This window comes from Tripterygium wilfordii, chromosome 21 (assembly GCF_013401445.1).
Source record: "Tripterygium wilfordii isolate XIE 37 chromosome 21, ASM1340144v1, whole genome shotgun sequence".
In the NCBI taxonomy this organism is placed as follows: domain Eukaryota; kingdom Viridiplantae; phylum Streptophyta; class Magnoliopsida; order Celastrales; family Celastraceae; genus Tripterygium; species Tripterygium wilfordii.
In genome coordinates, this window is record NC_052252.1 from 15,076,657 (window position 1) to 15,090,404 (window position 13,748).

General features: G+C 36.9%; 4 protein-coding genes across 5 annotated transcripts; 2 read left to right on the forward strand and 2 right to left on the reverse strand.

Annotated features, from left to right (window-relative positions):
• The first annotated feature begins 1,817 nt into the window (after positions 1 to 1,817).
• On the forward strand, positions 1,818 to 2,931 carry LOC119988803 (protein PHLOEM PROTEIN 2-LIKE A9). Its single transcript, XM_038833981.1, has 3 exons — positions 1,818 to 1,975; positions 2,075 to 2,166; positions 2,261 to 2,931. The coding sequence occupies exons 1-3, from the start codon at positions 1,925 to 1,927 to the stop codon at positions 2,643 to 2,645; spliced, it is 528 nt and encodes a 175-aa protein (XP_038689909.1). The 5' UTR covers positions 1,818 to 1,924; the 3' UTR covers positions 2,646 to 2,931.
• A 907-nt stretch (positions 2,932 to 3,838) lies between these two features.
• Positions 3,839 to 6,880, reverse strand: LOC119988804 (diphthamide biosynthesis protein 3-like). 2 transcript variants are annotated; one of them, XM_038833983.1, is made up of 4 exons: positions 5,895 to 6,880; positions 4,482 to 4,557; positions 4,201 to 4,362; positions 3,839 to 4,099 (listed from the first exon to the last, which is right to left on the reverse strand). In XM_038833983.1, the coding sequence occupies exon 1, from the start codon at positions 6,792 to 6,794 to the stop codon at positions 6,546 to 6,548; it is 249 nt and encodes an 82-aa protein (XP_038689911.1). In that variant the 5' UTR covers positions 6,795 to 6,880; the 3' UTR covers positions 3,839 to 4,099; positions 4,201 to 4,362; positions 4,482 to 4,557; positions 5,895 to 6,545. The 2 variants fall into 2 exon arrangements, with proteins under 2 accessions (XP_038689911.1, XP_038689910.1); XM_038833982.1 differs by having other exon boundaries at positions 3,839 to 4,362.
• LOC119988802 (protein PHLOEM PROTEIN 2-LIKE A1-like) lies at positions 4,482 to 5,885 on the forward strand. Its single transcript, XM_038833980.1, has 3 exons — positions 4,482 to 4,868; positions 5,053 to 5,171; positions 5,341 to 5,885. Exons 1-3 carry the CDS (start codon positions 4,488 to 4,490, stop codon positions 5,708 to 5,710), a joined length of 870 nt encoding a protein of 289 aa, XP_038689908.1. The 5' UTR covers positions 4,482 to 4,487; the 3' UTR covers positions 5,711 to 5,885.
• Positions 6,881 to 7,019: 139 nt separating the features above from the next.
• LOC119988801 (lecithin-cholesterol acyltransferase-like 4) lies at positions 7,020 to 13,553 on the reverse strand. Its single transcript, XM_038833979.1, has 11 exons — positions 13,112 to 13,553; positions 12,194 to 12,285; positions 11,378 to 11,496; positions 10,644 to 10,779; positions 10,445 to 10,496; positions 9,693 to 9,793; positions 9,313 to 9,495; positions 8,660 to 8,817; positions 8,425 to 8,479; positions 8,173 to 8,226; positions 7,020 to 7,620 (listed from the first exon to the last, which is right to left on the reverse strand). The coding sequence occupies exons 1-11, from the start codon at positions 13,356 to 13,358 to the stop codon at positions 7,204 to 7,206; spliced, it is 1,614 nt and encodes a 537-aa protein (XP_038689907.1). The 5' UTR covers positions 13,359 to 13,553; the 3' UTR covers positions 7,020 to 7,203.
• Positions 13,554 to 13,748: the final 195 nt, after the last annotated feature.

Sequence of the window (13,748 nt, forward strand, 5' to 3'; positions counted from 1 at the left end):
CACCCGAACCTAAAATTAATCACCATATATAACCAATATAAATGCATTTTTTATGATGTCTGGCTTTATAAGTCAGATCAGTGAGGAAATTTGTTCATCAATTAACCAGACAAAAGACTCAAATCCACAGATTCAAAAAATCTCAAACAAAATCAGCTGATGAAACATAAAGAAGATTCCAAAGGAAAGACACTGTTGATTTTGTGATTGCGAGAAGATAGAAGAAGATCAGAATTCCTAGAAGATAGAGATGGAAGAAGGAAGAAGAAGAAAATGACAGGAGAGTGAAAAATTCATGCATATTCACTTGTCGCGTACAAAGGCAGAGGTTGCCTTGCGTATTTGTCTGTGTTGGAATCAAAACGGTCAGTGACCTGATTTGATAATAAAAATAAAAGGAAAAATAAATCAAGTTTACAAATGAACTGTGTCCTTTTAACTTTGAAATGTAATGGGCCAGGTGAGACAATATCAAACACAAAGCCCAAACACCAGAGAGGTCCAAAGCTAAGCCCAAAGATGAAGCCTCATAGGGGGTCAAGCAAGAGTAGGGCTCTCAAACGCCTTTCATGGTAATTCTGTTCATTGTTGTTCTCCTATGTAGAGAAACTGTAACTGTGTTAATGGTGCAAAGTCATAGGTTGGCAAAGTGTAGCATTAAGTTATAGAAAAGTCACAATCCAGTGGTAAGAAAAGCTTGCTTTGATGTCATGTCACAGTAACAGTGATATATCCTCTCCAAGTACATTTTCATACAACTAGTGTGATTGCTAGTAGAAGTGTTTGTGACCAATTGTTGGGATTGTGATTCATGTTTGCTCTGCTCTTTCCTACTACCCTCCAAGCCTATTCAATTTACGGTTCGAAATTGGTATGTACTCATCAACTAAACTAATTATAGATGCGAGAATCTATAATCAATGTAATGTCGATAGAGGTCACTGACAATCTGTAAATATTATAAAAGAGAACCATCGGATGAAAATTAGACGTCGGTGTCGGTCGAGGAAGCTTCCACGATCAAGTCAATGGAATGGTTGATAGATTTTAGTGAGAGAAAGTATAATCTTGCAAAGAGATGGAGAGCAATTTTAATACCTCCAAAATGGGATTCCTTACAAGGTGGCATGACCTTGATATTTATAATAATAGGTGTCTGACTCACGTTATCTACCAACGACACGTGGGTACTGAGCTAGAGGGGCTTTGGGCCTATGCCAATCTGTTGAGGTCATGAGCCTGTTGGAGAACCTGAGAAGGGCGTGGACCTTTAGGAGAGTTCGACAAGGTCATAGGAAAAAAAAAGAAAAGACTGGATGTCTGTACAAAATATCGGAATCTTATTTTATTTTATTTATTTGTGGTGTTCAAACACTCAGCCTCAGCCTGTGCTTTTACTTTCCAAAAAAGTTAGGCCGACAAAACCGAATAAATTCTGCATGAGCCATGAAGACACTGATCTTGATGAAGATGCGTATCTCATTATACCACAAAAGAGCATTCCACCACGAAAACAAAAATGGAGAATATTTTTACAACATGCTGTTTGTTCGTTTTAATTTCTGTCATCCAATGTTCATCCAGTACCGTCTACATTGGAAGATTTTCGGCTGGCAAAAATGCTTGATTATAAATTCAGAAACCAGCAAAATGACAGCACAGATGACAGATTTACCATTCTTACACTAGGGACCGTTGCTTTAATTTGATAAAAGTAGAGAGAAAGCATTTATGCTTGGATTCCTTACTTCCACAAGTTGTTATGTGAGAATTCTTCTCTTTCTTGTTGTGGGGTTTGACATTAATACCATGCATGTCTTGTTCCTTCCTTGAAGCAAAGCAAAAATTCTTTCCTCCATTGCTATAAAATGGCCTAAAATGGACTCATAATCTCATTCTTTCTTTCATCTAATACTCTTCCAAGATGGCTAATAAGGCACATCGTGATGCAGACCAGAAGGAAGCGGAATGGGATGTAAGGCTTCGATCTTTTCTTCTCTCAATGACACACATATATTCTTTACAAAACAAATATTTTTAATGCAGAAAATCAGCTAATCTCCTATTTTTACAGCAAGATCGCAGCAAAATCACCTTCAAATCAACAGCATTGAGCGTTGTGTGGGGCAATGACAATCGCTATTGGCGCTTAGTAAAGAAAAATGAGTGAGAATCTGTTTCATTTTTTTTGTCTTAATTCCATCTACTTGGAGTTTTTCAATCACTACATGAATACAAAATTTGCTGAATTTCTGTGTAGGGAGCCAACAGTCTTGGAGCTGGTGCAAGTTTGCTGGCTAGAAGTGACTGGTTCAACAACAGTAGAAGCTGGAAAGAAGTACCAAGTTAGCTTCACAGTGTCGTTGAAGCCGGACGCGTTCGGTTGGAATGGATGTCCAGTGTTTATGATGGCCAAAGTAGGAAGGAAAGGAAAGTATAGCTGGAAAAAGATTAAAGCACTGGAGAAAGCTGATTTTGGATCAAATTCAATCCAAATCCCGGACCACGACGGCAATAAGCTTGTCATAGAAGTGGAACCAACGGCAGAAGATCGCCAACTTTATTTTGGTCTGTATGAAGTGTGGAGTGGGAAATGGAAGGGAGGACTGGAGATTCATAATGCAATCGTGAGAATAGTGTCTTAAGATAAAGATAAAAGGGGTTTCGGGTTTCGACCATATATATGTGTGTTTTTGTGTTGTCTGTTAAACACCAAAATAATTTCAATTTGTAGCATCATATTTCATACACGAGTTCATTTTGAACTTGCAGCATGATCAAAGAGAAAACCAGCCAAAATTGTACCCATTCTGAGATTTTCTTAATGGTGATTAAGGAAACATATATACATACATATATATATATGTAATGTATACTATGGTGTGCTTAAATTACTATGGAATAAAACAATATTTGTATCTTCTTCTTTTCCTCAAATCCAGCTTGTCCATTCTCTTCACAAGATTTTCTTGTTAATTCAGCTTAATTACAATAAAATGTGTTTCACAAAGGAAGCACTTTTGAATGGCGTGTGTTCTTCATCAAAGAACTTACATACTTTTGTCTCTAATTAAGATTTTAAGATGTTCACTGCAAGATTATTCTTACTTTACAATTAAAGTGATTCATAAGGGGTTTATGCTTAACCAAGAGTTTAATGTGTAAGCAAGTAACGTGAATTCATGTACCAAACGCAACTTTAATTCATTCTACTTGAAGTCTAGCATTAGTATTTTATGAAGGTTCAAAGTTTTTGAGGTATATGATGGATAGATACAACGAGGTTATTCAAATGTAGGGATAAAGGGCCCTTATAGTAGAAACTAGAAAGTATTGTAGTTTTCCTATAATTTTAATTACAAACAAATGGGATCCACAAATTTTTTTAAATTTGAGAAACATACTTAGACACATGTGATTAAAACTGCAATGACTTCTACTGCAAGAGCCTCGCCAGCTCAATCCATTCAGATTGTGGAGTTTGGTATGTTTGAAACTCAAAGTGACCGGTGAAAGCGTGGCATTATTCTTGGAGGGATCAAGATCAACCCCAAAGTACATTAGTTTCAACTTTCAACCTCTTTTTTCACTACTCAAGACTATGTTGCTTTCACATGGTTCTTGTTCCTGGTGTGATGGTTAATTTACTTGTCAATCAATCTTTTTGCTCTTAAATAAAAAGCTGGTGTTCAAGGCTTAAGCACAGTAGTGCATGATACCAGAGGAATATAATTATAACCAACAAAACAAAGGTGTTGGGGATTAATGCTAATCTACTGCTGCTAATGCTGCGTCCGAAGAGGATTATCAAAACACAGAAATTTGATGTAAATGTCAAAGATAATCTACATAATGCATATTCCATATCAATGGCAGAAGGCTAATAGACATGTACATACATTCTCTTTAACAATGGACAATCTTCAGATAAGTACAACTTTAAATAAAGACAGGTCTGCTTCACAATAACAGAAAAGTCACACAAGTAGAAGTTTTGGTGAGCTTGCTCAAGAACTAGAATAAAAGAAGCTTCAACTTGTAAGAAAGTGAGGGAGTGTTATGCTTTCCATGGCATACAGAACATCTTGCCTCTATCTTGCTGAAAAAGACTAATTCAAGATGCTCAACATCACTAATTCCGCAGCCACTTTCGACAAAGAAGATAAGACTAAACGGAAGCCTTATCGCAGAATATCTAACCTTTCATGATGCAGATGAAGGCATGAATGTTGCTCCTCCAATGTGCTTTCTTTACTCGGGAATATGGAATAAAGACTTACTGCATTGATGCTTTAACAACTTTCCGAAGAGTTGTAAACGCATTTGATGATGGACTTCCGTTTCGAATCTTATCATTATTCCCTGAAGAGTCATGAAAAAAGATTAGAGAAAACAAGAAGGCATATATATTCTGCAAAAAATGACTCTTTAGACCCTGCAACATTGGATAAAAAGACTGCGAAGATGAAGTTGCTACTTACAAAGAGATGGGAGCAGACTTCTCAAAGGATTTAGATTTGGCTTCTCAGTCACAGCCAAGTCAAGACCCCACTCACACTGAGTCACAGAAAAATGAAACCAGAGTCAAGGCAGTGGAGATAGCAACAGAACAAGAGTTGGGTGAAACCAAAGCCAAAGCAGGGGAGAAAACAGCAGAAGTAAAACCTAATGAAACAAAAGCCAACGTAGTGGCGAACAAAATAGAAGCAAAGGCCTCTACCAACAAAGCCAAGGCAACAGCAGAAGCGAAGCTTCCTTATAACTATGAAGCAATCATAAGAGATGCAGATTCACCGATTGATAGGTCTTCCACAGACAAACTGTATGAGCAACTCTGCAATGGAGTTTTCTTAAACCAAAAGAGAAAGGCAAGTTGCATATTTAACACAAGTTTCAATATACACGAGACATTTTCATTAGTTTACCAACATTGTTAATCGTTGTCGTAAATAATTTTCAAGATTTTTAATGTTGTGGGTTTTTCATGTCGATCTAGACTTTTAATCACCACTAGTCTAAGATCCCTTACGATCCCCATAATTTTGATCGCAGAAGTACTGGGTTGAAAGGAAGTCCAACAGCAACTGCTTCATGTTGTTTGCCAGGGACCTTCTGATTACTTGGGCTGAAGAAAAGCATTTTTGGCAGTGGTCTTACCAGAAGGATTCAAGGTAATTATATAAAGGATTGATCACTAGAATACAGTCCCCTTTTTAGTTTTTATTTTTGTTGTTGCTAATGGAGTAAAGGTGAGATATGTCAAAAGATGTTAAAACAGCAAAGACGTGTTTTGTGGTCTCCAACAAACAAGAATCCCTAATAATAAGTTTCTATTTGCAGTGACGTATTTATGGATGTAGCTGAACTATTAAACGTATGCTGGCTCGAGGTACATGGAAGACTTGATGCAACAAAACTCTCTCCAGGGACTCTGTATGAAGTTGCATTTGTGATCATGTTGAAAGACCCTGCCTACGGATGGGAGACTCCGGTGAACTTCAGACTCATTCTCCCAAATGGAATGAAGAAAGAACATAAAGAAAATTTAATGACAAAGCCAAGAGGGCAATGGCTAGAGATTCCTGTTGCTGAGTTTAGAACTTCACCAGAAAGCACTGGGGAGATGGAAATCTCTATGTACGAATATGAGGGTGGTGTATGGAAGAAAGGACTTGTTGTCAAAGGTGCACTCATCAGGCCAAAGAACTAGTAGCAAGAGTAAACTATAGTTTTCCATTTAGCTGAAAAAATAATTTGAAACAGATGAGCAGAGATCACATTTTGTTCTGTAAACCCTCAATGCAGGAATGAGATTCTATGCGCCATGTCTATGTGATGAATAAATTTTTAAAAAAGGGAAGACTGCTTTCATATTTGAATTAAAAGTCATAAACCTGGCTTCCTACTTCTGTACTCTTGTCAGCATGCAGAAGCTAAGCAAATACAACCCCAACTATAAACTTCATTGTTTCTTCAACTCCAATGGCCAGTTCAGACTTCATCTTCAACAGATTCCTCAGGCTTCTAAACTACGAACTCTGGTTCCAATCAATTTTTGGGACATACCTAAGGTAGAAACTCATTCAATGAGTCTTGTTGCAGTGATTTTAAACCTGAAAGAAAGACAGACATTAGCTGAACATGGGCACACAACTTTTTTCTACAAGGGAATTAGAGAACAAATACGACAGTCCTGCGAAAGAGGTGACTTAACTCTTAATTGGCAACAACAACAAAAAAAAAATCGATACAGTCAAATCAACCGAAGTGTTAATGAATTTGGAAATATAAAACTATAGTACTCAGTTGGAAGAAGAATATATCTAAATGCTCTTTAAATTACACAGATTAACCAAAGGAACTCCTGCAATTCTGTTCCAGCAAAATTGATTCAATTCACTAATCAAGCACCTAATCGTTTACAATATCTCTATTGCATCAATAATTCTAAATACACGTAAAGTTCGCAGTTACAGAGGGAAAAAAAAACCCTTAATTTACTGATTCCCAAAAGAACCAAAAAAAAAAAAAAAGACTTGCAGAAATTAAGCAACGGCGACAGGCTGCTGCTTGGAAGGCTGGAGGTTGTTCTTAGAATCGGAGGCGATGAAGTCTTCGAGGTTGTAGATGACGGTGATGTAGAGAGAACAGCTAGGGCATCGAGCGATTTCCTCACCGATACGGAGATCTTCTTTGGTGATCTGGAAGAGGTCGCCGCAGGGACATGGATACGTGTAAGCTTCTAACTCCTCGTTCCACTCCATATCCTCTATTTCCACATCGTCGTACGACATCGTTATGGCAGAGACTGATACCAGCTCTGGCTGGGAGAGTGGGAGGGACGGCGATGTCAGGAAGCAATCTAGGCTTTATGTATATATATCAAGGAGAGGAATCGGACTAATTCGGTTCTTTTTTATACGAAATTACACTTCGACCCCTGAACTTTGAGGAGAATATTAATTTACGCCACCATCTAATTTGCTTTCCAGAAAGGAGAAAAAAAAACACAGAGGAAATACAATTAGCATATCTATTTTTAATTTCTTAGCCAAATACCATGATATTTGCACAATAAGCATTTATATACAAATACGTTATACGTAACATTTTTTATCATACAAACATATTTACAGAAGTAACTTCATCCCTTAACACTCAGTTTCTTTTTTGTTAGTTTTTTTTTTTTTTTTTTTTTTAATATTAAGCATCAACAGAAACACTGATGGCATTTAGCTCAACATGTTGCTTGCCCTCGCTCTGTGGATGAACAACAAGAGTGGCACAAGCCTCTGCCCGTGCAGATTTTTCACTTCCTGCTTGCGATACTGATATTGAGCTCACCGATGGCTTTTTATCAGCCACGTTATGGTCGCCGTCTGGATCTCCTGAAATGATTTCCCACTCTTCTTTAAGAGAAGTAAACTGCAGGCCTTTCTCTCTGTGACTTTCCATTTCGAATTCAGTAGGTAAAATCACATAATCGTTTACGGGGTTGTAATAGGGATCAGAGTCGGCCTTTAACCAGTGCTTGAGAATCCTAAACAAATGGTGATCACAAAGAATTCCTCTATGCTCACCTGGAATTCCCACCCTTGCTTCTGCTTCTAGCCCGTCAGCCTGTAAAAAGAAAAGTAAAGGCAGTAGTTTGAGAGACAGTAGTAACATAATTGATAATTCCACGTTACATTGTCCACATAACTTGAAACTGGAGGCCACCACAACGAGGAACAAAGAACCACTTGCTCAAAAATATTACTAAGCGATCGGGCAAAAAATTAAACAGATTTGAAAGTATAACCGTATTTTACGAGGCAATCTGATTATTTTAACTCCCTTGCAGAGTTGCAGAGCACATACATTTACCCCTTAATCTCGTTTCCTTTTCTGTCTCATTCAACATTTCGTCCACATAGCATATTTAATGCATTAATTGAAGTCGGAATACAATTGCCCTAACTGAGAATTTATATGAAAGGATGCACACTCCTTAATATAAATTTCAAAGCTGAAGGATGCACACTCTTTAATATAAATTTCAAAGCATGTAATGCTAATAGCAAAGCTCATGAAAGATAAAACAAACAACTAAAGCTGAAAAGTAAAAGTAATTATGAGCAAATCTGTCAAATCATCACTCCAGATATGACTAAGACCATGAAAGTCACCAACCTTGGCTGATTCCGCAGGAACCGTTCCATCACCATCAACACAAACATAATTAGCCTGAAATTATATATCCTCAGGTTAGCTTTCACAAGCAAGTAATCTAGTGACGCATCGTGCATTCTGCGCCAGTCACACTACGGCTTACAAAATCAAGGAGAAAAATGATTAATGCTTGACACCAACTTGTAAGTCCTGCATTTTTTTCTTTTTTCCTTTGTATCACAAGGTGGAAAACATTCAGAAAATCATACGTACCAGGAGATATCTTAGCTCCTGTAGGTCTTTCACTGGTGCGTCCTCGCTTCCATAACTGCAAAGAAGTAACTACAATTAAAGAAGAGATAAAACCCAACACATCGTCCCCATATCAAATATCCATAAATAAATAATTTGTAGAGTTGTTCCCGCTTCAGATGTCATGCGTGTGTTTTCAATAATAAATCTGGCAATAACTGCAACTTAGAGTGGAAAGAGTTGACAGACGCATTACCTAACTGTGTGAGGAGTCTCAAGATTGATCCCGTATACATTGAAGAATTTAACTCCTGGAGGAACCTTGGCACAAGATAAAATCCCACATGTTTCATCAGCCCATTTCAAGATCTCCAAGTTGAAAGGAAGAGGAAGATCATTCCCATCATAATTGACCTGGATGTTATCATAAAGGTAAACTCCCCGAGTTACTCTAATGCCTTTGCTTTTAAGTTTTAACAAATATTGAAAATATCGTCATCAAGATCTGTCAATGTCTATCCTATAACTGTGGTATATAAAAGTATAACTCTGTTCAAAAGACATTGAAATGAGTTGTGTGTGGAAATTCTGGAGAAAAAACAAAGCCTCAAAAGGAAATTTATAACTTCAGCTCTTAAATATCTCAAAAGAAAGACATGATCAACAATTTGTTAAGAGCATATAGACGTGCTGAAATTTAACACACCCAAAATCCCACTCAATGAAATAGTACTAAAGACAAAAAAGATAAACACAGCAAATTTTCAACTCTTATTTCAAACTTCTAGATTTCATTTTGGAACTTCTAGATTAAGAAAAACAATATACTCTCAACACACACACACACACACACACACACACACACATTGAGCTTCATAATCTCATTTCACCAAGAAGTTCATAGCATACCGTGTTACTTGAAAGAGCTTCTTTCAAAATTTCTATACTCTCTTTTAGGGAGTATGACTCTAGGATGACTCGAGAATTTCCATCACTATCTTGCCTCTCTTTCCAGATTTCCAGACGAGGATCATGTTGCCAATCAAAGTTCAGAGAACCCATCAATTCGTATATTGATGGACATTCAATCAGCTAAAATAACACAGCATTCAAATTGTCAATGGCTTCAGCAGCTTAGATAAAAAAGAAAAACGAAAGATCACATATTTCATTGATTTATGCGTGTGCATATATAGTTCTGCATGTGAGTCTATATCCTAAAGTCACTGGAAAAAGAAATTTTTTGCTAGAAATTATCATCATCGCAAGATAATCCTATTGGCTCATACCAGTTGGTGCATGCTCCATTTTGAAATAAAAAAATTCTGCTGCCACCCATCAACAAATGACATTCCATTCAGAAATGCAGAATTAATATAGCCCGGGGCACCTGCAAGTCAAAACAAATCTAGATTGCCACCAAACCACAATGGAAGTGAAACCAAACAAGAATCAACTTTATGTAACTATTTCCACATTCAGAAACAAAATTGAATAAATCCATAATATATCAGTTGTCTCATGGCTGAAAATACTACAACTAAACTAAGGAAACCAGTTATTTGATTATGTAACTTTTCTAATTTTGTTTCATTTTCTGTTGGTTTCTTTCTTGTACTCTGGTCTTGGGCTGCACTACTTAGTGCCCACCGTAATAAAATTCCTCCTTTTGATTTCAAATAAAAGAAACATGTTGTTTGACTACCAATAGAAGATAATCAAACCAGAGTTCAATTACATTTACTGTCATTGTTCAATCGACATAATAGAAACATTTACTGCGACAGTTCAGCAACAAGTGATTACAAAGTAATTCAAAATGTGAAAGCTAAATCATGATTCCTCCACATAACTGTCAAATGAATCAGATCCAAACATTTAAAGATGGTACGCACAATGGGGTAACAAATTCCCATCAAGAAAAAAAAATCCTGCCTTTTGCCAGACCACCGCATGGTGCCAAGTCTAGTGTCTAACAGCTGGCAAGAGAATCTGTCCCAGTAATACAGTGTCTAAACTAAATAGTAATACGGTGACTTACCTTGGAATGGTGCAGCGATTGCAATCCAATTCTTTACATATTTCTCAAATATCTGTAAAAATACAATAAATTTGAGATTTCCACATTGCAATAAGAAGAACCAAATGGCAATATAAATAACAATCTTTGTTATTTTTGTGGGGTGTGGGGCAGGAAAAGAAAGAACAATAACCAAGGAAGGGGAAAGTCTATTGATTACATCACTATGCAGGCACATGAAACATTTCACCAGAAGACCACCCATTGAATGGCTTATGAGATTTATCTTTTTTCCACCTGAAGCATTATAAACTGCCTCTAACTTAGCAGCAAACCTCTCCAATGTATCTTGCAACCTAAAAGAGAAAACAAAAAGAATAAGCACACCCTCTTCTTAAGACATGTGAGAGCTGAGGAAGCTCCTCAGAAAGTCAATACCATTAAAAAAAGACCAACACGAGGGTGGTCCAACTTTAGTGTAAGAATAATGGTATTCGAAATCAAAGCTACCAAGGTCAAACAATTGATCCAGCTACCAAGGTTATATGCAAAGAATGAAGTGCAATGCCATCAAACCATTACCGCCTTCCACAAAACGATGAAACAAGATACAGGGGAAAAAGGGATGAAAGATGCCACATAAACTAAGATGTCTGCAGCTTTTAAGATCTGAGCATATTACATACGGAAAGGAATTGCATTTATTTTCAGTTTTCACTAAACATATGAATTTATGAACTTCCAGAATTAAGCTGGGATGTTTCTTTCATCATTCTTCCCTTCCTTTCAGGGTAGGGATGATGTTTTTTCAAAAATGTTTTTACTCTTTCTCCATATGAAGGGTGGAGGAGCATATAGCGAGAGAGAGGGAGAGATATGACTCCCTGGAAACTACTCACCCGCTCAATTTTTCACACAAAAAAGCTTAAACAAGACTTGTAGTTCAGCAAATACCTGTTACTTTGTCGAAAGTCATAGCCAAACCCAAAAAGAGTTTCGCCCTCTTGGAAACCCCACTTGAGCATTTCAACAATCATCTCATGGAAATAACAAACACAATCACGTCCAACGATCTGCAAAAAAAAGCAGCACTTAGCTAAGATCCAGTATATGATATTCTCCAGAGTCAAATCTAGATAAAATTGTGAATACACATCTTTCTTTGGGGAATTTTAGTAATTCGGATTATATCTGTTTAGTATTTGTGTGAGGTATTTGCATAGAAAAGTTACAGATATTATGGGAAAAGCTCATTCCATATCGACAAGCTGCCTTTATGGTGGTGCATGAAGCATTTACCAGAAATGACCCAATAATTAAAAAGTGATTTCCAGGATAAAGATACTTCATCACAAACACTCCATGTTATGTATAAAAATTCCCTACATCACATACTTTTGCTAAAAACTGTGAGCACTACAAGTGTTTTAACAAAGCCATATTTGGCATCCCCATGCGAGCATCTTCCAGTAGTAATGAAAAGCTTACAACTTAAAAGAGAATACAAAGTCGCTCAAGAATAACACTTTCTTGAGCTGAGGCGAAGAAAGTTACTCATTAATTTAAAAAAAATTAGAGATTTTTTAAACTAGATAAACCAACATATCTTGCCATACAATTTAAGATAAAAGAACTAAATTACGAAGTTCAGTCCAACCCTATATGGTTAGATCAATATCCCTCCCAAAAGCTCTAAGTGATCATAATAAAGTGCAAGCATTACAAGGAAAGCCTGAAAATTGCTCAGAAGAATTGAAAGAAAATGCATACCAGGTCAGGGTCCAACACATCGATAGCATACAATCCATATCTATCTTCAGGAACATTAATACTAGTTTTTGGATCTAAAGACACAGTTTGACCTGTTTCACATAAGCAAAATAATCCTTCAGCGATTCAGCCCCAAAAACTTCTAAAACATATACTGATTGAACATGAAAAATCAACCTCAACGGGAAAGAATAGCACAGTTTAGCAAGATCAACTTCAGTAACAAGCAATCAAGCAAAATGTCTCAGCATTGCAAAGATATGGAATCTTTACTCCAAGAAATATGACTGCCTCGATAAAAGTCTAAGGATTCCTTATATCGACACCTCAAGATCCCATGGACCACCTCACAAAAAATTGGTCCATAATTTTGCAGCCTAAAGCATTGATGTTAAGAATAACTTTTCTCACTCATTAGGTTAATAGCAGATAAGCATGAAAATAAACAACTAAGCCAAGCTGAAATGAGGAGACCAATGCAATCGTCTTCATCTATTTTGTACTTAGGCGGCACCAATTTAAGCACACAAAAAAATGGTTTCGGGCTCATGAGGCCGATTTAATGATTTATGCAGATTAACAGGAAATAGTAAACAACCAAGACTAGCTGAAACTAGTGGTACCTAAAGCCTTAACCAGAAACTCATTTGAATGATCAAAAACAACATTCGGTCCAAACCATGAAGATTTGATCAGGCCATGAAATTGATTAATGTCAAAATTCAGCGATTCTCGAATTAATCATCACATTCCAAAATAACATTGAGCGAGAAAATAAAAAGGCTTAGGAATTCTCCTCTTCCTTCTCTCAGCAAACGAACATAAAACTGCCTGTATAAATTTTGGGTGTTTCCAATATCTTAACAACAGAATATGGTTCTAAACAAGAAAAGAAATATATATATAGTTCGGACATACCAGTAGAGGGATCGAAGCGGGACCAGAGCTTGGTGCGGAACTCGTGATCGGCCCCAAGGAAGCGAACCCAGACGCGATTACCTTTGCTATTCTCGTCATCCACTGCTTGGAGAATCGACCCGGCGATACCAGGCACCAGGAGAACCGGGTCGAGGTCCGGGTTAACGTAGGGCTGCGGCTTCTTCTTGCTCAGAATCTTCAGCCAGAACTCCACCGATTGCACAATCTCCTCCAGCAACACCGCCATACCCGATCAAAAATTCCCCAACCACAATTTATTCAACAAAAAAATTAAAATCAAATAAAAAAAAGTTGCAAATTCAAGAGCTGACGAGGCTATGGTGAGTGAATTTGGGAATTTTGAGTGGATTTTAGGGTTTTAATTTGCAGATGAGACGTCAAGCTAATGCCAGCAATAAATGTATCCAAAAGCAAAACGGAAGACAGCAGATAAATAAGGGACTATTTATTATTATGAATTTCAGTCCAGATGCAAATATTTTTTTTTTCTTTTTACCTTCTAAAAAAGATAAATAAAAAAATGTTGGCAAAAATAAATTGGTAAAATAAATAACAGAATGTAGATGAAAAAGAAAAACTGTGTTAATACTCCAAAAATTTGTTTCATATATCTCCT